General features: G+C 47.1%; 1 protein-coding gene across 5 annotated transcripts in view; it reads right to left on the bottom strand.

Annotated features, from left to right (window-relative positions):
• Window positions 1–762: 762 nt before the first annotated feature.
• Window positions 763–22724, bottom strand: part of DAPK1 (death associated protein kinase 1) — a 211556-nt gene continuing 189594 nt past the window's right edge. For 4 of the 5 annotated variants that reach the window (XM_070795079.1, XM_070795076.1, XM_070795077.1 and 1 more), the window contains exons 20-27: window positions 21097–21319; window positions 14607–14795; window positions 11765–11962; window positions 10538–10676; window positions 9224–9344; window positions 6104–6292; window positions 2050–3278; window positions 763–1587 (exon numbers count right to left, since the gene is read on the bottom strand). In XM_070795079.1, the coding sequence (XP_070651180.1) occupies window positions 1554–1587; window positions 2050–3278; window positions 6104–6292; window positions 9224–9344; window positions 10538–10676; window positions 11765–11962; window positions 14607–14795; window positions 21097–21319 (2322 nt within the window). In that variant the 3' untranslated portion in view covers window positions 763–1553. Of the gene's footprint in view, window positions 3279–6103; window positions 6293–9223; window positions 9345–10537; window positions 10677–11764; window positions 11963–14606; window positions 14796–21096; window positions 21320–22724 lie in introns of all 5 variants that reach the window. The other variant, XM_019966531.2, reaches the window with a different exon arrangement.

The raw sequence follows: 22724 nt of genomic DNA, 5'->3' as shown, positions 1-22724 counted from the left end.
AAGCTGAGTGTGGCCAAAAAAAATAAAAGGAGGTTCTATTCCTCTAAGGCAACTGTGATTTCAATTTCAGTGCCATCCTTTTGACACATTATCTGTATGCAGCTTTAAATTTTATTTCATTAAAATTTATTTTCTCCCTATAAAAGTAAACCATGTTTCTTAAGGATAATTTAGGCAAAACAGAAATGAATTCTACTTCCACCACCACAGAAAAACATCAACCACACCATTGCAGTATTTTTCCTTACAGTTTTTTTTCTTTGCTCATTTTTTTTTTTTAAAGAAGTCTTGAGATTTTACTAAAGATGGGTTTTGTCACTTAGAGTTTTTGACACTTACAGCTATCATACAGGACTGAACCTGATGGCCTGGGGCAGTGTGGTCTCTAAGTAAAGGCAGGCAGGTATGTATCTTTTGTAGCAAGTTTTCTCTTGCTCCCATAGGGCACTAGTCTCTCCGCCTTTGTACAGAAATAGAAAGCTTCCTGTTTCCCCATAGCAGAGAACTAAATGATACAATTTGGTTTTGGGGCTCACCTAAGGAAATGGAAAGAGCTTCTTTTCTACATCATCCAAGCTCTTTCTGCTTTTCCACACCTTTCCCAACTTCAGTAATAATTAAGCACCTAATAAACTGCTGTTGATTTCCAGCCCTAAGAGTTTAGGTTTAATCACTTTCTAGACTGGCTGGTCCCAGGAGGTGGGGTACTGACAAATGAAGACATGACAAAAAGAATCATTTTTGAATTAAAGACCAACAAGCTAATGCAACAAGCAACAGTTTATTTATAAAAAAAAAAAAAAAAAAAAGGAAAAGAAAAAAAGAACAAAAAAGAAAACTTTTTTTACTACATCTTAAAGATTAAGTAAAAATACCTGTATTAATATATATGTATATACATACTGCATATATATATATACATATGATATAATATTAAAATTACATGCTTCTCAGGACAGAAGAATTAGGACATGTTCCCTTATTTCAATTTAAAACTCCATTACAATTCAAAATCACTGCAAGAAAACTTGCTTCCTTTATTTTCTTTTTGCGACTTCAAGTACAGGAAGTTTTCAAACCAGGATCTAAATGTGGAGAACCATCTGCTATGCACAATGACAACAAACTGCCACAAATCATGAGTTGGGGTCTTCTGAATTCTCACACAGGTCTTGGCTCCCTATGACCGTGTCAACCTTCTACCTGAGACGACAGGGGATGAAGAAGCATGACAGCCTGCAGGTTCCACGTGAACGTTCACACTGACGATGAAACAGAAGCAAACACGAACATGTCTTGCAGTAACAACACTGGCCATGAAATTGCTCTAGAGGAGGTTTCTTTCTCCCCTTTCCTTGCCAAAGGAAACACAAGTTTCCAAAAAAAAAAAAAAAAACAACCAAAAACCCTCGGGTGAAGCACCTCTGGCGATGATCAGCATACAGCAAGAGACAGAGAGGGAGTGTTTCTTTCTCAACAGCTTCGGGCTGACTTGGATGATTTCAAACACACCCTCTTCTGCAAAAGGCACTCACATATTGTCTGTTTATAAATCATACAGTGGGATTCCTTACATGGGAGTTTTTCCTACAAATATAAAAGAGATAAGCTGAGGACATGATATAACAAAGAAAAGAGTATAAGAAATACACATCTTGGATAAATGTGCGCTTTTTTTTTTTTAAAGGACATTTAATATAACAGTTTAAAAAAATTTCATTGAAAAGTTAGGAATTCCAATAAAATTATCATTAAGAAGCAAGGTACTAGAGGATGAGAGGTGGAGGGTGGCTAGCTTTTCAAATGGCCAAAGGTTTAAAGGATAGGGTCTGCTCTTGAACTAGAAAGACCATTCATTCACACATCAGGGAATGTGTGAGAGGAGGGAGGTAGTGGCAGAGAAATAGGTGAGGCGGGGAGGGAGGGGGCGTCCTTCAGGATGTGGGCGTAGGAAGGAACGCGCCAGAATCTCTGGTGGGAAAGATGGGCTGTGTCCCCCTTGCCCCTGCAGTTGGAAGAGACCCTGCCCAAGCCAAAGGCTGCCCTCACCGGGACACGACCGAGCTAATGGAATTGTAAGATGTGCCACTGTTGCAGCTTGAGGCGTAGGCCTCCTGGCCGTTGCCGTCGAGGTTGATTTTGAACACAGAGGACGCCTTCAGCAGGAAGTCCGCTGCGTCCCGACGCCCCAGCTCCCGCAGTTTGGACATGAGAATGCCGACAGTGCTCTCGGGGTAGGAAGTCCATTCCCGGAGCAGGGCGTGGACTGGGCTCGGGAGGAACTCCTTGGGAGACCCGTTATTGGTGTTGTACTTGGCCACAAGGTCGGGGAGGCCCAAGTTCATGGCAAGGAGGCACCAGTCCTTCCCCATGGGGTCGGGCGGGTCCAGCAGGCGACTGAGTTTCCTCCGGGTCAGGAGGTTCAGATCTGACGCGTGGATGTCCATGCCGAGGCTGGCCTGCGAGTAGACGTCGTGACAGCCGAAGCACATGATACTGCTAAAGCTCTCCTTGTACCCGCCCATGGTGTTGGTCAGTGAGGTCTCCTTGAGAGTCTGCGCCCGGAAGAAGTCCCGTGGCTGGTAGATCATGACGGGCTCGTGGTGCTCTCGTAGCTGCTGGGGGCTCAGGTAGTGCTTCACCGTCAGCAGCCCGGGCAGCGTGGTGGCCATGACGTTCTCGATGGTGCTGCACACGGAGTCCAGCAGGAAGCAGCACTTGATCTTCTCCGTCTCCAGTCCACGCACCTGGACCTCAATACCCTGGCCGTGGTTGACCAGGAGCACCAGCAGCTCGGCCCCGCGATTGGCGATCTTGCAGCCGTTCACCCACAGGCGAATGTCCGCGTCCCCCTCGGTGCTCTGCTGGTGGATCCACCGGCACAGGTTCACCTGCACCTTGTGGAAGATGCCACATGGGAAGGGGGTGAGGTGCTCCACCGGGACGACTCGCACGCCGCCGTAGACCCGCGCCTCGTCCTCCTCGTCCGTCCAGGAGCGGTGCAGGCTGTCAGTCTTGATCAGGGCGGGGATGTCCACCATGGTCCCGCTGCTCAGGTCCCGTGCACAGATGTCCATGGCATCCAGGATCTGCAGCAGCTCCTCCACGTCACTGTCGGGCACCAGGCGCTGGACGTCCTCCATGGTGTAGCGGCCGCGGTAATGGTGCAGGGCCCGTGGGGTCTCCACAGAGAGCAGCTTCCCCAGAACGTTGGTGCACAGCCAGCGGGGATCCAGGAGCAGCACGTCCTGGACGGTCTCGCTCTGCATGATGTTGATCTGTCCAAGGGGACAAGGGGAAGTCATGCATTAGGAACACAGAGGGCCAGATAACCCAGCTGCTCAAACCACTAAGGGGCCTGAGCAGGGATGAAATCTGTGCAGATGCCATAAGGAAGGACCCAGGACATTCATATGGAGGGGTCTCAAAATCAATTCTCAGCCAAGAAATACCAGCTTGGCAATGTCATAAGGGAGATTCTGAAAAGACTACCTTTGACTCTTATTATAAAAGGCCAATGCAATAAGAGAGGGAGAGACAGAAGCCAAATGCAATGGGTGATTTTTGGCTGGATTCTGAATCCCAAAATAAATACACAAATGAATAAAATTAGCTGTAAAAGAAAATACTGGGACAAGTGGCAAATACTTGAAAGAGGACTATAAATTCAACAATAGTATTATATCAACGTTGTGCTTCCAGGATATGATAATCAATTATATTATGGTTATGTGGGAGAATGTCCTCCTTAGCAGATGCGAGCTAAATTATTTAGAGGTGAAAGGTCATGATGTTTGCAAAGCAAATAAATAAACAGAAGAGAGACAAAGCAAATTTAGCAAAGCATAAACAGCTAGTTAAATTAGGTTTGGAGGATATGAGGATACATCCTACTGTTCTTGCAACTTCTCTGAAGGCTTGAAATTTTTCAAAAAAGATAAAGAATGTTATATTAGACTGTTCTGGAAAGATATGCTACCATAGTGGTTGGGCCTGGAGGGGAAAGGGAGGAATGAGATGAGAGGTGATGGCCAAAGGGGACTTCAGCTTTTCCTGTCATACTCATTTCTTTAAAAAGCAGAAGTTAGAAAACAAAATGACACACACACACACAAACAGAAGCAACTTTCTTCTGTCCTTGGTTAGTTCTACAAAGATCAGTGATCTTGCATGGAGGCTGAGACCTGTTTGCACTGGGAGTACTTTTCTCCCCATGAAAAGTGAAAGAGAGTGTTAGTTACTCAGTGATGTCCAACTCTTTGCAACGTCATAGACTATATCCTCTGTCCTTGTAATTCTCCAGGCAAGAATACAGGAGTGGGTAGCCATTCCCTTCTCCAGGGGATCTTCCTGACCCAGGGATCAAACCCAGGTCTCCTGGGATGCAGGCAGATTCTTTACCATCTGAGCCACCAGGGAAGCCCCCACTTTTCTCCCTGTAGTCTTAAGTCTTTGAGATGCCCTCTGTTCAAACTTGAGACATTTCTGGAATGCAGAACAGTGTCTTTTAGTTTTTAATAAGGCATTTGGTAGAATGGGCTTCCCTGATTCCTCAGTTGGTAAAGAATCTGCCCGCAATACAGGAGACCCTGGTTCAATTCCTGGGTTGGGAAGATCCCCTGGAGAAGGGATAGGCTACCCACTTCAGTATTCTGACCTAGAGAATTCTGTGGACTATCCATGGGGTTGCAAAAAGTTGGACACAACTGAGCGACTTTCACTTTCACTTTGGTAGAATACTGTCTGCAGTTTAGTCCTAGACATAACTATCTCCTCAGGGTCACCGAAGACAGACAGATACACTGTGCCTTATTGATAGCGACTAAGGAGACAGATGACTGAGTGCAATGTGCGATCCTGAGCCAGAAAAAGACAGAACAACTGATGAAATCTGAGTAAGAACCTTAGATTATTTTCTAGAGAGCAGAACAGTACTGGAGAGGGGCTGGCAGCCAGAGTAGGGCATCCTGATTCAGATTTCCCTTCTTTTCTTTTTACCTTCATTTACTTATTAAAGTCTCAAGAGCAAGGAGAGAAGAATTGCTGAATTGACCAGCTAGAAAGTTGCTGGTCAAATGCCAGAAGGCAAGAGAATACATTATTAAAAAGAGTGAGCTTATTATTGTGGTTAAAATACATACGTTTATATCTAGCACTATAAGGTGAGCTTTGGTCCTTCGTTTTTCCCATCCTTGGAGGCAATCGTTTAAAGTACTGCTGGAGGGGCTAGTGGATTTAGCCTGTGGTTTCATGGGGATTCAAAGACTGACACAATCATTGCCTGAGGCTCTAGGTTTTTAGGATCACTGGCTTCTTGATTTAATCAGAATTTCAAGCCTATATGATCCATGGCCAAGGGCCCAATGTGGCCCCTGAGAATGGGGAGGCAAACTTCTTGTTTGTAAGATTCTCTGAACTGCTTCTGGGTTTTCATGTTCAGAACTGTTCTTCTTGTTCCAGACTAGCTTATACTGTTTCCTGATTTCACAAGATGGAAGCATGTGAAGGCTACGCCCCCTTTAGAGGGACAGGCAGCATATGAAGCAATTAGAACAGACTTCCCAAACTACATCCCAGTGATGAATGTAACACAACCAGAAACAGAGATTTCTATTTCTTGATCATCTCTGGGGACCACCGCTTGGCACATCTTAGTGTCTCCAGATGTCATCTCCCTGAGGATACATCACTGCCATTTCTTGACTGTCTGTGAACCCACTAGGTCTGTGTGTAGCTGACACGCCTCATGGAGAGCAGTCATCCAAGCTGCAAGAATCACAGCTAAGCACCAGGTGCTATGGGGAGAGGGAGGAGAGGCCCAGTCACCCAGGGTAGTGGGAATTCTGCCCTCAAACTTAGAGAAGCCAGAAAACCAACCAACTAAAGCAAAGCGGAAAAAAAAAGACAACAACAAATAAACAGCCCTTTTAAGGTGGACAGGAGAGCAGAGGATCACAGTTCAGGAAATCACTCGAGCCCTCCTGTGAGGCATCAGGGGCAGTGAGCAGTTGCCACTCTGCCCCTCCAGCTCATCCCACCTTCAGATGCTGGAAATGCATCCCGGGGGGCTCCTCCCAGATCCCTGCCAGGCTGGAGCGCTCACCTCGCCAGCACTGTGGAGCTGCTGGGCGATGTGCCGGAGGTCTGCCTCGCTGGCCAGGGGGTTCAACTGGTCCTGTACGTCGTACACGAACTGCTGCAGTGACATCAGCTGGTTGGGGCCATTGAGCTTCCTCCAGGAGGGCAAAGTGGAGATGATCTTTTCACATAGGTGAGTCATTGGAGGGCAGACCTAGAACATGCAGGATGGGCAGGTCAATGTTCTGCTGTGGGGACTCAGGGGGAGCTGGGATTAAAAATGACGCTGCTCACATCTGCACTGCTGCATGGAATTTTTTGGGTGCACTCATGCTTTTTTGGCTAAGTACTGGGGCAGGTCTTTTTTTTAAAATTTGAACAACACTAATAGCTTTATTTAACAAACACTGAATAACTACTATGTGCAAAAAGCACTGTGTTAGGTGCCTGGGGCAGTTCTTTTCTCAGACTGCCTTTAAGCAGAATCTATTTCACAAATCTACAAGTTTACAGAGGCTTTCACTTCTGTTCATGTTAGACAGATGGTGAGGCTTTGCAATAATGGTTCTGGAACTGTGGACTCCGTGACCTAAGGTGCACCAACTTCTGATGTCCCCCCACCCCCTTGTAGTGAGGGTTTCAGCCAGGGGATGACCACTTTATGAACAAAGAGACAGGAAAAGAGAGTTAAGTATCATTATATCAACATTAGATGGGTTTTTACCAGTAAATTAGGTATCGTTGAGGATTACTGTTGAGATGTACATGTGTGCTAAGTCACTTCAGTCATGTCTGACTCTCTGTGACCCTATGAACTGAAGCCTGTCAGGCTCCTCTGTCCATGGGATTCTCTAGGCAAGAATACTGGAGTGGGTTGTGTGCCCACCTCCAGGGGATCTTCCCAACCCAGGGATCGAACCTGTGTCTGTTATGTCTCCTACATTGGCAGGTGGGTCTTTACCATTAGTGCCAATTTGATTAATTCTTGATAATTGTCTTGTAATAAGCTTTTCATCTCTTAACTTGGTTAAATAAATCAGTCTGTGCTACAGACTCATATAATCAACACATCTTCCTAATTAAACCTCCTATGCTTTTGAACTGTGGTGTTGGAGAAGACTCTTGAGAGTCCCTTGGACTGCAAGGAGATCCAACCAGTCCTTTCTAAAGGAGATCAGTCCTGGGTGTTCTTTGGAAGGACTGATGCTAAAGCTGAAACTCCAGTACTTTGGCCACCTCATGGGAAAAGTTGACTCATTGGAAAAGACTCTAATGCTGGGAGGGACTGGGGGCAGGAGAAGAAGGGGACGACAGAGGATGAGATGGCTGGATGGCATCACTGACTCTATGGACATGAGTCTGAGTGAACTCCGGGAGTTGGTGATGGACAGGGAGGCCTGGCGTGCTGCGATTCATGGGGTTGCAAAGAGTCGGACACGACTGAGTGACTGAACTGAACTGAAATTAACTGGCCATACACTGCACTGCATCATTTGTTGGGCAGTCCCTTTTTCAATCACATTTTTATGCCCCCTAAATTCAACAACATTCCCAGGGCTAAAAGCAGTGGGTTTGGTGAGTTCTATCTGCCTGATTTCAGGAGCTATGGGGTACAGGGACGTGGAGCAGATATATGCCACACCTCAGCTCAAAACGCTGCAGGGAACACAGGCCCTTGGCCCACCTGGTGGGCAGGCACTGAGCCCTTCACAGACCACTGTTCCTGATTGCCACCCACGGGGTTCTGTGACCAGGTTCTCTGAGGCCCTCCAGGCTTACTCCCTGCCCACTGAGTGCTGTAGTGCGACCCCTTTCAGAAAGTCGGGGTCAGGCTTCATGAGAGAGGAGAGAGTTCCTGAAAATTCCTAAAGCACATCTGGAACTGGAGCCTGGTGTTGTAAACAGGTCACTTCCATCAGGTAAACAGTAAATTATAACTGAAGAGGGCCTCTACCAGGCAGGGGGGTAAGAGCCGTATCCTTGTTACACTGGAGCTTAGACAAAAAAACAGTCCCTGGAGCACTTTTTTTTTCTTTTTTTAGCGTTTTCCATTAGAACATTTGCTCATTTCAGATAGCTTTTTGAATATTATGGATAGTAATCTTTCATATGCCAGAAGCATTGAAAATATTTCTTTCCCCAATCCATGTCACCTTTTAACTTCATTTATGGAATTTATTTGCCAGAAAAAACTTTTTAAACTTTTACGTTGTCCAATGTATTTGAACAAACTATTGGTGTATTTTCTTTGAAAACTTCTGAGGTTCTCTGTCTTGGTTTAAAAGGTTTCTCGAACACTCTCGAGGTATTTTAAAAATAAATTCTCTTGCATTTCTATTCAAGATACTGCTTTTTACATTTAATGCTTTAATCTGCCTACAGTTTATTTTGGGGCTGCGTAGTGAGTAGGAGTTCAACTTTATTTCCTTCCAGGCAAATAGCCAGTTGTGCCAGGTCATTTATTAAATTTCCCCATTAAAGTTAAATAACATCTCTGTTTTCTATTAAATTTCTGCAGATGTTCTGAACTATTTCTGCCCTCACTAATCTATTCCATTTATTTACTGATTGCAGAGCCTTTGTGTTCACTTATTCTTCTATTGAAATGTTAAGACAAAAACCCCATGTCCTCAATCCCATTCAGATCCTAATGAGAACTGTACAAAGTTTACATAACTTAGGAAAATGAAACACTTCCTAAGATCTTGCCATCTAAGAACACCATCTCATTCCATTTGGTCATCTATTATTTCTTCAGTGAATTTTGTTGGTGACTGTTTTTCCACTTTTCTGCATTTCCCAAATATTTCACAATATGTTTACTCACTTTTGAATTGCTTTTGTAATTTTTAGGAAGCAATTTTACTCTTAAACAAACCACTAAAACTCAGAATTTCATACACTCTAAGGTAGTCTGTCTTGCCCATAACAGCTCTTCATCTCGAGGCCATCTCCTCATTTCTCTACTCTTGCTCACCCTAGAACAACAGGATAAAAACATGGCCATGTAGACACCTTGTACTGGGTCCCCTGAAAACCAGACCAAACCACGAGAACCATACAAAGAGGCACAAAGAGGTCCAAATCCCTGGCCACTGGCTGGTCTGGCTGAAGGTTGGGTCCAGCCCTCCCCAGGTATACTCACCGAAACAATCTGGCTCCGTATTTCTTGCAGGTGATTTCGAAGCACCTTCATGTCCTTAGACCCAGAAGCCCCAGCATCCAGAACAAAGAGCTTATTTGAAATGTGAAGATCGTTCCCAAACCTAAGGGAAGAGCAGTGGCCTCCTGAGAGGGACGCAGTCTCCCCAGCTGTTTCCACAGAGGGCCAGGCTGCTGCTGGTCCAAAGAGCTGGTGGGGGGCAAGGAAGGGCTGGTGGCCTTGCGGAGACACACTCCCACCTGCTGTTGGCTGGCCTCTGTAATGTTGCCCTGGTGTGGAGGCCTGGGGACACCGCCTGCTCCAGGTGCAGACAGGTGCCAGGTTCCACAAAACTGGGGAACACAGCTTCCCCCGACACAGGAAGGGGAGGCCTAATGAACTCACTTGACCAGGCAGGAGAAGAGATGCTGTGGAAGCTGATGGAGTGAGAAAGAGGGATGAGCATGAAACAACACCTTAGACCTAAAGTATTAACTAGTAGGTCACCAGAAACCGTAACAACATTGTTAATTGGCTACACTCCAATACAAAATAAAATGTTCAAAAAAAAGTATGAGTAGAAGCCTTATTTTTCATATCAGGAAGATAATAGGTAAGTGTGAGTTGATAAACCAAGAATTCAAATTACTAGCATATTAAGTAGAGCTTTAGGTTCAAAATTTTGGGGGGGGATAGACACTAAGTAAAAATAGATACTTCTATGCTGTGATTCTAAGCACATCCATATTCCTCAGTGAAACAAAAAAGTTTTCCAAGAATACTGGACATAAAATGAACTCTGATATTTTCTATCATGTTCCTCTTACCTATATTCTACTGCAGGCCTCTGAAATGAAGTTTATGATCCACTAGCAGGTTGCAACTTACATTCTAAGAAATACTGATTGATGTCCTCATACACAAAAAAGAGAAATATGCGAGGTGACTGATATGTTAATGAGATGGAGAGAATCCTTTCACATTGTGTATATATATATATATTGAATCACCACTTTGTATAGTTTAAATAGCTTACAATTTCACTTGTCAATTATATTTCAGTAAAGCTGAAAAAAAAAATGCACAAAACAGCTAAAAAGAGTTACCTCTGGGCAGTGGTACTCCAAGGCTGCTGATTTTTATCCTGTACCTTTTACTTCTGTTTCATTTGTTATTATGTATACTGGTGGCTTTGGTAACAACGAAACATACAATAAAAATTTCGGCCCAGCCAAAGAGACCTTTCAGGGCTTTCATTCCTCCCTCTGGGTCACCTGATTTCGGCTGCATTGCCTGAAGATACAGCAGCCACCTTACCTGTTCCTGATCTCTTTCAGCAACGAGGTGTCTTTGTCATATCCAAACTCGCCTCCAGCTGAACGAGGAAGGTTCACGATGTCGGCATGGGTGGCCACCAGGACAACTCGGAGTGGGTTCTTCAGCTTGCCGCCAAAGGCTGAGGGCAGAAAGTGAGCCATTTCACACCTGCCCAGGTGTGAAGAGCAAACCTCCACCCTGCTGAGGTGAGGTGGGGTGCTCGGCCTCAGGTCTGGGCTGCCTTGCTAGGTGGACGAGACTAGTACATTTTGTCTGCAGACTTGCAAACCTATGCCTGCTGATCGGAGTGACCTACAAGGTCACTAGAAGGTCTAGGCCTGGCCAAAGATGGAATGAGCCTATTTTCTGGGCCTCAAGGAAGGCTGCTCAGAAGTGGACCAGAAGCGACCACAGAACATGTTGCAGCTTCTCAGATCTTCCTCCAAGTAGGCCTTGTTTGCATGGTGAGGGGAGATCTAACCTCTGGCTGGGGGAGGCCCTTTCCAAGACCAGAGCCAGCTGCTAAATGCAGCACAGCACAGAAATGGCTCAGAAGGGAAACTCCTGCAGTTCACATCAGCAGAGAGCCTCTCACTTATGGCAGTGTTTAAAATGAAAACATGAGAAAGGAGGGGACAAAAGTGGAGGTACCCTGAAGGGAATTAGCCCAATTTATTTTGCTGTTATATGCTTTTCAGGAAAAGAATTGACTGCTGAGTTTTACATTTCACCAGGGAAGGCTGCCTCTTTTTTTGTCTGAAAAGAACAAAATAAGTCTGTCCACGCTGTCTTTTCCTCTAGGGGTAAGGCTAAGATACTACATTCAGTTAACATGGTTCCCTTTCTTTCATTTTTGATGGATGAAGGGGAGCTTGTTCTGTTTATTAATTACGTGCCCATTAGGTAAAGGCACAGCAGCTGTCAGATGAGGTGTCCCACTTTGCACCTAACAGAAATGACCACAGCTCAGAAATACAGAAAGAAAGTGAGAAATGACTCTCAAGGAATTGTTCAGAACTGAGTCTTTGTGGCAGAAATATGCAGTCATGAAACAACTCCTTGCAGAACAAAACCAACAGCTGAGCCTTAGGAAGCTTCCCGAGTGGAAATCTCCTGATAGGAGGGAGGAATAAGGGTGGCTTGCTGGCCACAAGCTGTCGGATCTGGGTGTGAGCGGGAAGCAAGGTCAGGAGGAAGGGCCATCCAGCCCCCGGCGTCGTGGCTCACCTATCGGTTCTTCCACTGGGACAAGAGACTTCAGGAAACTAAGCCAGAAAATCACTTGATTCAGCTGAATCTCATAGGGTTCTTCTAGACTGAAAACGATGACATGGATGGACGTGGGATCGTTTGCAGCAAAATAGTCATAACAGCAGAAGTAGACAGGATTTCCAGAGAACTCCCACACACTGAAGTCACCAATGCCTACAGAGAAAAAGGAAAAGAAAGATTATGATCGTGAAACGCCACCAAATTTCAATCACAATCTTTCTCAGCACTTTAGGGTTTGTGAAGAGGGACAGTGACATCCACCGCATTCATCTGTTTATTTATGCATCTACTTAAGTACAGATCTACATATGGAATATTTACACATCCCTATATTTTCTGTCTATGTCTGTTTCTATACCCACGCCTTGTATCTATACATCTATAGGTGGCTTAGGCGGTAAAGAATCTGCTTGCCATGCAGAACTTGGTTCAATCCCTGGGTCAGGAAGATCTCCTGGAGAAGGAAATGGCAGCCTACTCTAGTATTCTTCCCTGGAGAATCCCATGGACACAGGAGCCTGGTGAGCTACAGTCCATTGGGTCGCAAAGAAGTGGAGATGCCTGAGTGACTAATGCTATTACTACAATAAACCTGCTTGTACCTGTCATCTGCTTTTCCATTTTCCTTAACACTTCCATTATCATATCTGTATCATTATTATATGTGTATCTCTATCACATCTACTTGTAACACCCCAGAGTGGTACAAACACACACACACACCCCCTACACGTGTGTGTATGTGCATGCCTGTAAGCATACATGGAAAGGTGTATGTGTACAAATACTTTGTTTTCTACCCCCCAACACTGGAATCTTCACTATGAAATGTGACCTTAATTTTGGTTAAATAGTGACTAAATTCGCCTCTACGGCTAAGGGAGCACCCTGTTTTGGATGGCCACTGTACACAGGTGTAAGATGCGATAACTGAAGAGCAGCTTGGCACATGAAGGATGTAAGAGGAACTGCGAGGAGATTGGGTCCGAGAGGCCAGCCACACTGGGGGAGGCAGTGGAAGGGTCAGGCTAGGGAGGAAGTGTGTGTGTGGGGGGGTGGGGGTGGGCGGTGCGGTTGTTTTCCCACACAGGGGCTGTGGTGTGGCTGGTTTTCCTATAAGTATCATGGGCGAGATTCTGACCTGGAGTTTCTAGGGCACCCAGAACCTCCTCATGATCGTCCAGACACTTGGACACCACAAGGTCAGTGACATCCACCAAATGGCCTCTGGGAAGTCAGGCAGGACCACTTAAGTTATAGGATTTCAGGCTCCTTTTCCCTAATTTTTCCCCTTGGGGTTTACTCTGTGCCAGAAAGTCTGCAGTCGAGACATTCTGGAAGATCCTCAGGGTTTTTCTAGAGCCCAGCACTCCTGGGGAGCATGACCCTCTAAGTCTGGCAGCTAACACCTCAGTGGGAATAGTTTTGGGAACACAGAAATTGGCCCTTTGAGCCTGCAGAGTGCTGGGAGCCAGACACGGGAAGGGGGTGAGACCAGGGGAGGAGGCGGGGTGAGGGTGTGGGTGGCGGGTACTGAGCACACACTTCTCTCCCTATGCGGCGGGGCCAGCTGTGCTCCCCGGAACTCAGACAACACTCAGCTTTTAAGGGAGCAAAATGCATATGAATTTTATTTCCTTAGGGTCCCTGGCCCAGTAGCAGCATCGCCAGGAAAGGCCCCAGATGGGCTGAATCAGAGGCTTAGGGGCAGGGCCTGGCAGTCTGTTTCCAGTGGCTCCAGGGGATGTGTGTGTATGCTGGAGTTTAGGAACCGCTGCTTTAGGTAAACACCCTGAGTATTCTATTTTTCACTGGGTTTAGTATATAAAAGGGCTTTCATGAAGATGCCCCCAATTTCTTCTGAGTTCCTCTCCCTTGGACCTTTAATAGACACCAGCTCATAAAATCCTCACAGTTAAGGGAACTCAGCCTCAGAGAAACTGCTCTATCCCTGTTCTGAATGGACTGCATCTCAGCAAGGTTTGTGTTCCTGCTGGGGGCCCTGGGAGCTCTGGGGAGAGCACTTGGGTTTCAAATTGGGTATACCAACTGCTAATGGGACTGTATTTTATGAGGTTAAAAAATGCACTAATTTACTCAACAGACTCAAAAGACTGTTGAGTAAAGTCTTTTTAAAAAATTTACTCTAAGTCTTTGAATTTGAGTCTTTAAATTTATTCCAAAGAGTAAACATACTCTTTACTCAAAAGACTCTTTATTTTTACCCAAAAGACTCTTTACTTTTACTCAAAAGACTCTTTACTTTTACCCAAAAGACTCTTCACTTTTACCCAAAAGACTCTTGAGAGTCTCTTGGACTGCAAGGAGATCAAACCAGTCAGTCCTAAAGAAAACCAATCCTGAATACTCACTGGATGCTGAGGCTGAAGCTCCAATACTTCAGCCACTTGATGCAATAGCCGACTCATTGGAAAAGACCCGCATGCTGGGAAGTACTGAGGGCAGGAGAACGGGGCTCAGAGGATTAGACGGTTGGATGGCATCACAGACTCAATGGACATGAGTTTCAGCCAAGCTCTGGGAGAAGGTGAAGGACAGGGAAGCCTGGCATGCTGCAGTCCATGGGCTGGCAAACAGTCGGACACGACTAAGCGACTGAATGACAACTTAACAGTCATTTGTTAAGCACCTACTGTGTTTAGTTTTACTTTTGGGATATTAACCAGCTGTGCCTCAGCCCTGGGTCACTCCTACGCTGGCCCTTTCTCCACCCTTCATGCTCGCCGGGACAGGTTCCCTGCTGGAAACTCTTTCATTTGGGCAGGGTGAGCCATACCGTTCAAATAGGCATTCTGGATGTCGATTGCCTTTGTGGACTGGTCATCGGTGGCGCAGTGCAGATGGTGGGACGGGGCCCCGAACACCTCCAGCACCCCCTTGGTGAGGCCTGGCTCGAACATCATGCTGCGGCTCCTGACGCTCACGTTCTCACAGCCCGGGTACAGGTTGCTGATGCTCACGGACACTGCGGGCCAGAGAACAGGCACATTAGATCTTGCCTGCCCTGTCCCTCCCAGCCTCCGCCCTCTGTCTCCCCCTCCCTTCAGGCCAAGGTGTGTGTGTGTGTCCCTCGCATATGCTGGGCAGCAACGTTTCCCAGGGACATTGTGCTGATTCTGTTTGCTCCACCTCTTGTATCCTTTCCTGTCCTGCTCTGTGCACTGAGAGGCCGACCTGATGGACTGCCTCTCCCAGGCTTGCTCGCCATTTGCCTCCAGTTAGGGTCCGCTGATGGGAGGCACTGGAGAAGAAGGTTGATGCCCATGTCCCCTTGCACTGCCTGCTGCTTTTCTGATGCCAGTTGTGTCTCTGACTCTAGACTTCCCTGAGCAGCTTCTCCCCTGGAGCTCCAGCTTTCCCAGGATTGTGACTTCTTCCTCTTGCCCTTTCCGCCCCAGGGGTGGTAACTAACCTGGCCTCTGGGTGCTTCACCCTCTCTTTTATGTTCCTGTGAATTGTGTCTGTGACTTGAACCTTTCATTAAACCCCCACCAGGAGCCTGACTGATACAGGTGAGATGAGTATCACTCTGGCACATGAGAAGTTAGATCGAATGAAAAATGATCTTAGATGGTGGCAGGCCAGAGCATTAATTAATGCTGAATCACACAGTGAGAAGGCTATTGCTTTAAAAGATCCCCTTGAAAGTTTTTAAATTGCTTTAGCAGCAAGTCTCAGTTTGTGGCATTAAGTCTTTACATGTCTTCAATCCTTGCTAATCTTCCCTTTTTATAAGGAGGGAGTGGGTAACAGTATATGAGCTACCCTGGTGGCTCAGATGGTAAAGAAACTGCCTGCAATGCAGGAGACCTGGGTTTGATCTCTGGGTTGGGAAGATCCTCTGGAGAAGGGAATGGCTACCCATTCTGGCCTGGAGAATTCCATGGACAGAGTAGCTTGACAGACTACAGTCCATGGGGTTGCAAAGAGTTGGAGACCACTGGGAGACTTTCACTTTCAACAGTATATAGCTAGGTTTTCCTCACATCACTGTTCACGGTATCTATTTTTATTTACTGGTAGCAGTGGTATTGGTTTTCTATTCATGGAAAGGACATGAAGATTTCATTTTCAAATCTATATATTTTAGTAAATAAAAAGAACCAGTTTTAAAGATGTTATCATGAATAATAATGGTAGAACTTTGTGAGAGATCAGTTGAATAACACAGTTGGGTCCCCTGGGCCACAGGCAGAGCCCTGTGTGTCCTCAGCCTGACTGCTCGCTGGCTTGCTTGTCTCTCCAACAGACCTCCAACAGTATGGTGAAGGCTAGGACTTGGGTGGGCACATGTGGGGGCTCTGAGAGTGCATCTGGGAGGGGCTCAGTGAACTAAATCCTACTACACAGTTAGTGGCTTTGTTTCAGAGTTGATAGCGACAGACTCTGCAAGGTCATCACATCTGGGCCACCTGACTTTTAAAACTGGTCATCCGAACACAAAGATAACCCTTGTTGAAAGACCAAACATTCTAGACAGAGGACATAGATAATAGGAGTTTTCAAGAGGTTTGACGGGGAGGAGGATAAAATTGGAGCTCAAAAGCTGGGTCAGGTACAAGGGAGGAAGAAGGGGCAATAAGATGAGAAGGGGAAGAATTATTCATATATTTGTTCTCTGCCCTACGATCTTCCCCCAGCCCTGGTATAAAAGGGGGAAACTTGGCAAACAGAAAGGTAAAGACCAATACTCTAGGCCAACAAGATAGGCATTTTAGTGTATTTCTTTAGAGATTGTTAGTCCAAGTCTGAGAAAAGCCACGTGACTTCCATAAGAATGGGCGTGTCCATTTTCCTGTGCTCCAAAACCTGTGTCTGGGACGGCCACTGTCAGGAATAAGTTTTGTCTTAGGAGCACCGTGGAGAAGGCAATGGCACCCCACTCCAGTACTCTTGCCTGGAAAATCCCATGGATGGAGGAGCCTGGTGGGCTACGGTCCCTGGGGTCGCTAAGAGTCGGACACGACTCAGCGACTTTTCACTTTCATGCATTGGAGAAGGAAATGGCAACCCACTCCAGTGTTCTTGCCTGGAGAATCCCAGGGACGGCGGAGCCTGATGGGCTGCCGTCTATGGGGTTGCACAGAGTCGGACACGACTTAGCAGCAGCAGCAGCACCAGCAGCACTGGGGGCTTGCCGAGGAAGAACAGACCAGATTCGGTAAATGACAGGAACTCCTGCATCTCACTGACAGTTTTTGTTGGGAGGATGAAAATCAGGACATTGTTGTACACGGTATTATTAAAGAACTACTTTACAGGGAAACAATAAAACCACGAGGGAAAATCACTTCTCAGCCTTTTGGCTAAGATCAAGTGTAAATCACAAGGAAAGCATTTTTGCTAACCACTGACCTCTAGTGGTAAAAAGTGGAAGGCCCCGATGGAGAAGCCACTTTAGCACCCAGGTCAGAACAGACTTCCTGCAAACACTGCTCTCTGGTAAGCAGGCAACAGCCTTCTGCAGTGCTCTTTCTGGACATTCACTCCTCCGCTGGCACCAGGGGCTTCCTTCCTACCGCAAAATCACTGTTCAACAGCTGTGGCACAAAGGGAGTGTGTGCGGCAGCCATGTGCCGTGAGCGGCTACACCAGGTCCCCTACGCCATGCTATCCTGTCTCCTGGCTGATGGCTCAGGCTCTAGCTCCAGCACAATGCAAAAGGCAAGTTTCTAAAAGCCCACAATCTTCCTGGCGCCTGAGTGACGTAAATGTGCTCATTCAGGCATCTGTCCCAGGGAAAGGAGGAAGGCCTGACCATTCTAGCAGAAATCAGGGGTGTCCAGAGCTGGGGTGCAGCTGAGCCTGGCTGCAACAGACCTCCTTCCCTGAAGACCATGCTCCAGAGCAGCCTTTCCTCATGCCTTACAAAGAAACACTGCCCCGTCCCTTCTCCTATGGTACACAAGGCCCCCAGAGCCTGCCGCCCTCCCCAAGCCGGGTCCCCCCAAGGTGGCCCTCCTGGTGCTTCATATCTGTGCCATGCTGTTTTCCTGAGGACCCCCTTCTGTTTTGTGAGGGTCAGAAAGTGACTGTTAGGCTGCCTGGTCTGGGGCTGCGGGGGTCCAGGCTTCATGTTCTGCTGCCTCCTGCCTGCATTCTGCAGCAGGGGGCCTGCTGGCCCCTCACTGGGCAGGGCAGGAGAAGGGCCTGACACAGAGCCTCCTGTAGAAAACACAGCCTCCCAGCTCTTATCAGCCTCAGCAGGACTAGAATTAGCTGTGAGTGAATCGGCCTCAGCAGGACTAGAGTTAGCTGCAAGTGAATCTTGTCACCTCCAGGAACTGTCCATATGGACACTTCAGCCACCCTCAGAGCAGACCAGCCACCGGGACACGAAGCTGGGTGGGCCTCTTCCGTCCTTGCCCAGGCCCTCTGGGAGGCTGCCTGGCCTTGGTCAGACAGATTTGGGATGAACTAGGAGTGACCTTAGCCCAAGGGTCACACACACCAAGGCACTGCTGAAAAGTCATTTCTGTCACAGGGAGAAATTTCAGACACAGATGTGGGGAGTCTACTCCTGAGCTCTCCCTCCTGGAGTTAGGGGGCTGGGTGGGGGCAGGGCAAAATGCAGAGCCTGGGCCCCTCGATATGGTGCTACGCCCCTCATCTCAGCCACTAACTGGTTCCAGGTAGAAATGTGAATCCAGCGTGGCCAGAGCTCCCAAGTTTGTTTTTTACAAGAAATCAAATAAATATCCAACTTTTTAGGTGAAGTGTCTTGATTTGCAAATGCTGGAAGTTAATTCAACTTTTCTCCTTCCCTTTCCTCATACTACACAAAATGCTGCAGCTTACCCGGCTGCTGACCTCTGACTTCACATCCCTGCACCCCGAGTTACTTTTCTCTGTGCTGATCGCAGTCAGGGACACTCATCTGGTCCAGAGCACCTGTCGTCCTTGAGAGAATCTGTGTAACTCAGCCCCATGACTCACATCTCTCTAAGCTCTGGCTGGAAGATGCAGTGAGATTTGCCGATAATCTAGTCATCCTGAGGGGCGTCCCTGGTGACTCAGATGGTAAAGAATCTGCCTGCAATGCAGGAGACCTGATTCGATCCCTGGGTTGGGAAGATTCCCTGGAGAAGGAAATGGCAACCCACTCCAGTATTCTTGCTGGGAGAATCCCATGGGCAGAGGAGCCTGGAAAGCTACAGTCCATGGGGTCACAAAGAGTTGGATATGACTGAGTGATAACTCCTTCTTTCACTTTAGCCATCCTGAGTTGTGTTTTATCAAGAATCTACTTCTGGATTCTTCCAGACATGGGAACTGATCAGAGGAAGAAGAATGGAGATCCGACTTCTGAGAAGTGAGGGTAGAGGGTAGAGCTGTTTTCCCTCCTGGAGAGCCTGTATGTCACCTGAAGTATGCCCATGAGCTCCTGCAGCATAAGTGAAGTGAGAAAGTTGCTCAGTCATGTCCAACTCTTTTCGACTCCACGGACTGTAAAGTCCATGGAATTCACCAGGCCAGAATACTGGAGTAGGTAGCCGTTCCCTTCTCCAGGGGATCTTCCCAACCCAAGAATCGAACCCAGGTCTTCTCTTGCATTGCAGGTAGATTCTTTACCAGCTGAGCCACAAGGGATGCCCCCTGCAGCATAAATTCATATCTAATATGGCTAATGAAAATTCCAGATCATGGATCTGTAGAGATCCCATCTTTGTCTCTGCTCTTTGTCTGTTTCTCTCTGCCTCCCTCCCGCTGCACCTCCCAGCCTCAAGTCATTGAGACTGGAGTGACCTTACCCACAGCAGGTGAGAATTGGCTCCTTCTAGGGGCAACCCCAGGAACTGCTAGAGAAGCTCACTTTGAACCTTATGCAAACGTTGGCATATCCACACACACAGGCTGAACTTAATGGTCAAATCTGGAAAACTACTGGCTTCTGAGAAGGTATAAACCTATCTTACATTCTGAAATTGAGCAAAATTACAGTGGAAAATGGAAAATGTGAGCACAAATATGCCCCAAGTCAGATGGAGTTATAAGCGTTATTAACAAGCCCTGGCTCAGGAGCCAGACACTTCATGAACTGCCAGCTGTGTGACTCTAGGCAGTGTATCTGACCCCTCAAGGCTTCAGTAAAAGGGTGGAAAAATGCCAATAAAGCTGTCACGTGGATTAAATGAGGTGTCAAACGTACCACATTTTGCCCGTTCCTGGCACACGGTTAGTGCTCAGTTTGCACTAGCAGTATGCGTTAGCAATATTATAATCATTCTAATTATATGTCCATTTTGGCCGTACTTCTTCCCCTAGTTCAAATCCTATTGCTGTGCTCAGAGCAAAAAAGTTGAAAGGGCATGAAGATCTCAGTCAATTGTCCCTCACCCTACTAATGCTGCCCAGACCTCCCTCCTCGTGGAGAGAGAAATACATAGAAACAAAACTTTGAAATCCGTTTTCATTCTAGGTAACAGATATGACACCTTTGTATTATGTACAGAAAGTGAATCCGAGGCACAGAGCTTCAAAAATGACATTGTTTAGAAAAGTCTCTGAAGGTCTATATTCCTATCTTTGAAAAACTTAATTCCCTTACTCTAAAAGGGGGGCGGGGTCAGGAAAAACAACACCCCAGACTGTTCAGCTTCCTCTTGGTCATCTCCGGTGTTTCTCCCTGGGAGGGACAGGTCACCCTGCAGTTCTGGGTGTGGGCCCGCTGATAATTGTGTCTGTGGGAGGTGGGGGTAGATGGCAACATCTGCTTTCCAACCAGGGTCCAGGTGAGCAGATGGACCAATTGAAAAACCATTAAGGAGACTTTCAAAACCACCACCCCACTTTCCAGATACGCGTGGATGGGCCTCCCCATGCACCCAGACTTGTTGCTCTGCGTTCTTGCATTCCTGGACGTGCACACAGCATTCCAAGGAGTGTCAGGGGAGAGGACCCATCCTGGGAGCTGATATTCCATCTGTGGAACCTTGAATCTGTGTCAGTCCCAGTTCTTTGCGTCTTCAAGGGCAGAGTCCCTGAGCAGAATACGACATGGTTGTGCTATTTTGCACGTCTGTGACTATGGACTGTGAGTTCAGTGAGGCCCTTTCCTTACTAGCATGGGGGCAGGGTGTACTTGCTGCCCAAGAGTGAGGTGGACACAGGGCCAAGAGCCAGGGGGCCCACACCTTGAAGCCACCAAGGCGGCAGGAGTTGGTCAGCCTCAGGCCAAGTGCTCAAAACAAAGCCACCCTTCCTCCCAGGCTTTGACTTTGGAAGCACCCAGTGGAGAGACAAGGGCTGGTGGGGTGCACGCATACCTGCCGGCTTGGAGGCCAGGGGCGAGGGTGGGAACCGGGTAGAGTTGGTGGAGGAGAGCCGGGGCCGGCGTCTTCGGAAGAAGCTCCTCAGCAGCCCACACTTGAGGGATTCCACCAGAGTGGTCTTCCCAGACCCCGAGTGGCCGAACAGCTTTAGCTTGATTCTTGGCTGCAGGTTCTGTGTGGGTCGCAGTTGCTGGATGAAGAGTCCTCGGTGTGTGTCCTGCATAGAGATGAAATGGGCCCTTAGTCAGGGAGAAGAGCAGGCCCTGAGCAAAACACACATGCTGATTCCCACGGTTCAAGAACCCAGCTGCTTGGGACTTCCCTGGGGGTCCATTGGTTAGGACTCTGTGCCCAAGTTTGATCCCTGGTCGGAGGAACTAAGATCCTGCAAGCTGTGCAGCGACGGCAGAAGATAAACAAAAACATAAAACAGCCCCCAAAACAAACAAAAGACCCCCAGTGCATCCTTCTGGTCTGTGAGTTTTCTTTGCCTTTAAAAAAAAAAATGGAGGTAAAAGTAACCTTATTATAACATTAGTTTCAAATCAATGTAAATGATTTGATGTTTGTATCTATTGTGAAATGATCATCGTGGTAAGTCTAGTTAACATCCCTCACTACCCACAGTAAAAATATTTTTTTGTGATGCGAATATTAAAGATCTATTTTCATCAACTTTCGAATGTGCTGTAGAGTATTATTAACTCTAGTCAACAGCTGTGCATTATAGCCCCAAGGTTTATTTAATTTCTAACTGGAAGTCTGTACTTCAGGAGGTCTGCAATTTCTACTCACGTGGTAGATACCTCTTGTTCTGTCCCCGTGGCATTAAAATTTTTTAAATATAAAACAGACATAACATAGGCTCCCCAGGTGGCCCTAGTGGTAAAGAACCTGCTGCCAATGTGGGAGACATAAGAGATGCAGGTCTGAACCCTGGGTGGGGAAGATGCACTGGAGAAGGACATGGAAACTCACTCCAGTACTCTTGCCTGGGGAATCCAGGGGCAGAGAAGCCTGGCGGGCTACAGTCCATCGGGTCACAAAGAGCCGGACACGACTGAAGTGACTTAGCATGCATGCAGACATAACATACAATTCACCATTTTAACCATTTAACAACAGACCTTTCAGCAGTTTTTACTACATGTACAACTAACTATCACTGCCATTTGGTCCCAAAGCACTTCCACCTGCCCCACAAGGAAACTCTGTACCTATTGGTGGTTACTTCCCAGCCCTCCCTCTGCCCTGCCACTAGCAACCACCGATGTGCTCTGTCTCAGTGGATTTGCCCACTCCCATTGCACTTGGATGCACGATGAACTAGGTAGAACAATTTCTGGGAAGCAGTCTAGACTGGCCTGGGTGCCTGCCCCTTCTGTGTGGAAGAGTCCTGCTCCTTGACAACATTCTGAAGGTACAAGATGATGAGAAGAAGGGTGTCTCAAGGTACAAAGTTAAATGCTGGGGAAGGGCCTGCAGGACATGATAACATTTCTGCCGTCTTCTTTCTCAGCCCTACAGGGAGAAGCAGAAGTCTCCCCAGCCCTGGATGATGCACAGATTCATCAACAAACATTCGTGGAGGACCTCCTGTGTGCCAGCCCCAGATCTGCAGC

Source organism: Bos indicus, chromosome 8, assembly GCF_029378745.1.
Source record: "Bos indicus isolate NIAB-ARS_2022 breed Sahiwal x Tharparkar chromosome 8, NIAB-ARS_B.indTharparkar_mat_pri_1.0, whole genome shotgun sequence".
NCBI lineage: Eukaryota > Metazoa > Chordata > Mammalia > Artiodactyla > Bovidae > Bos > Bos indicus.
This window is presented reverse-complemented; position numbering and strand designations above follow the sequence as displayed.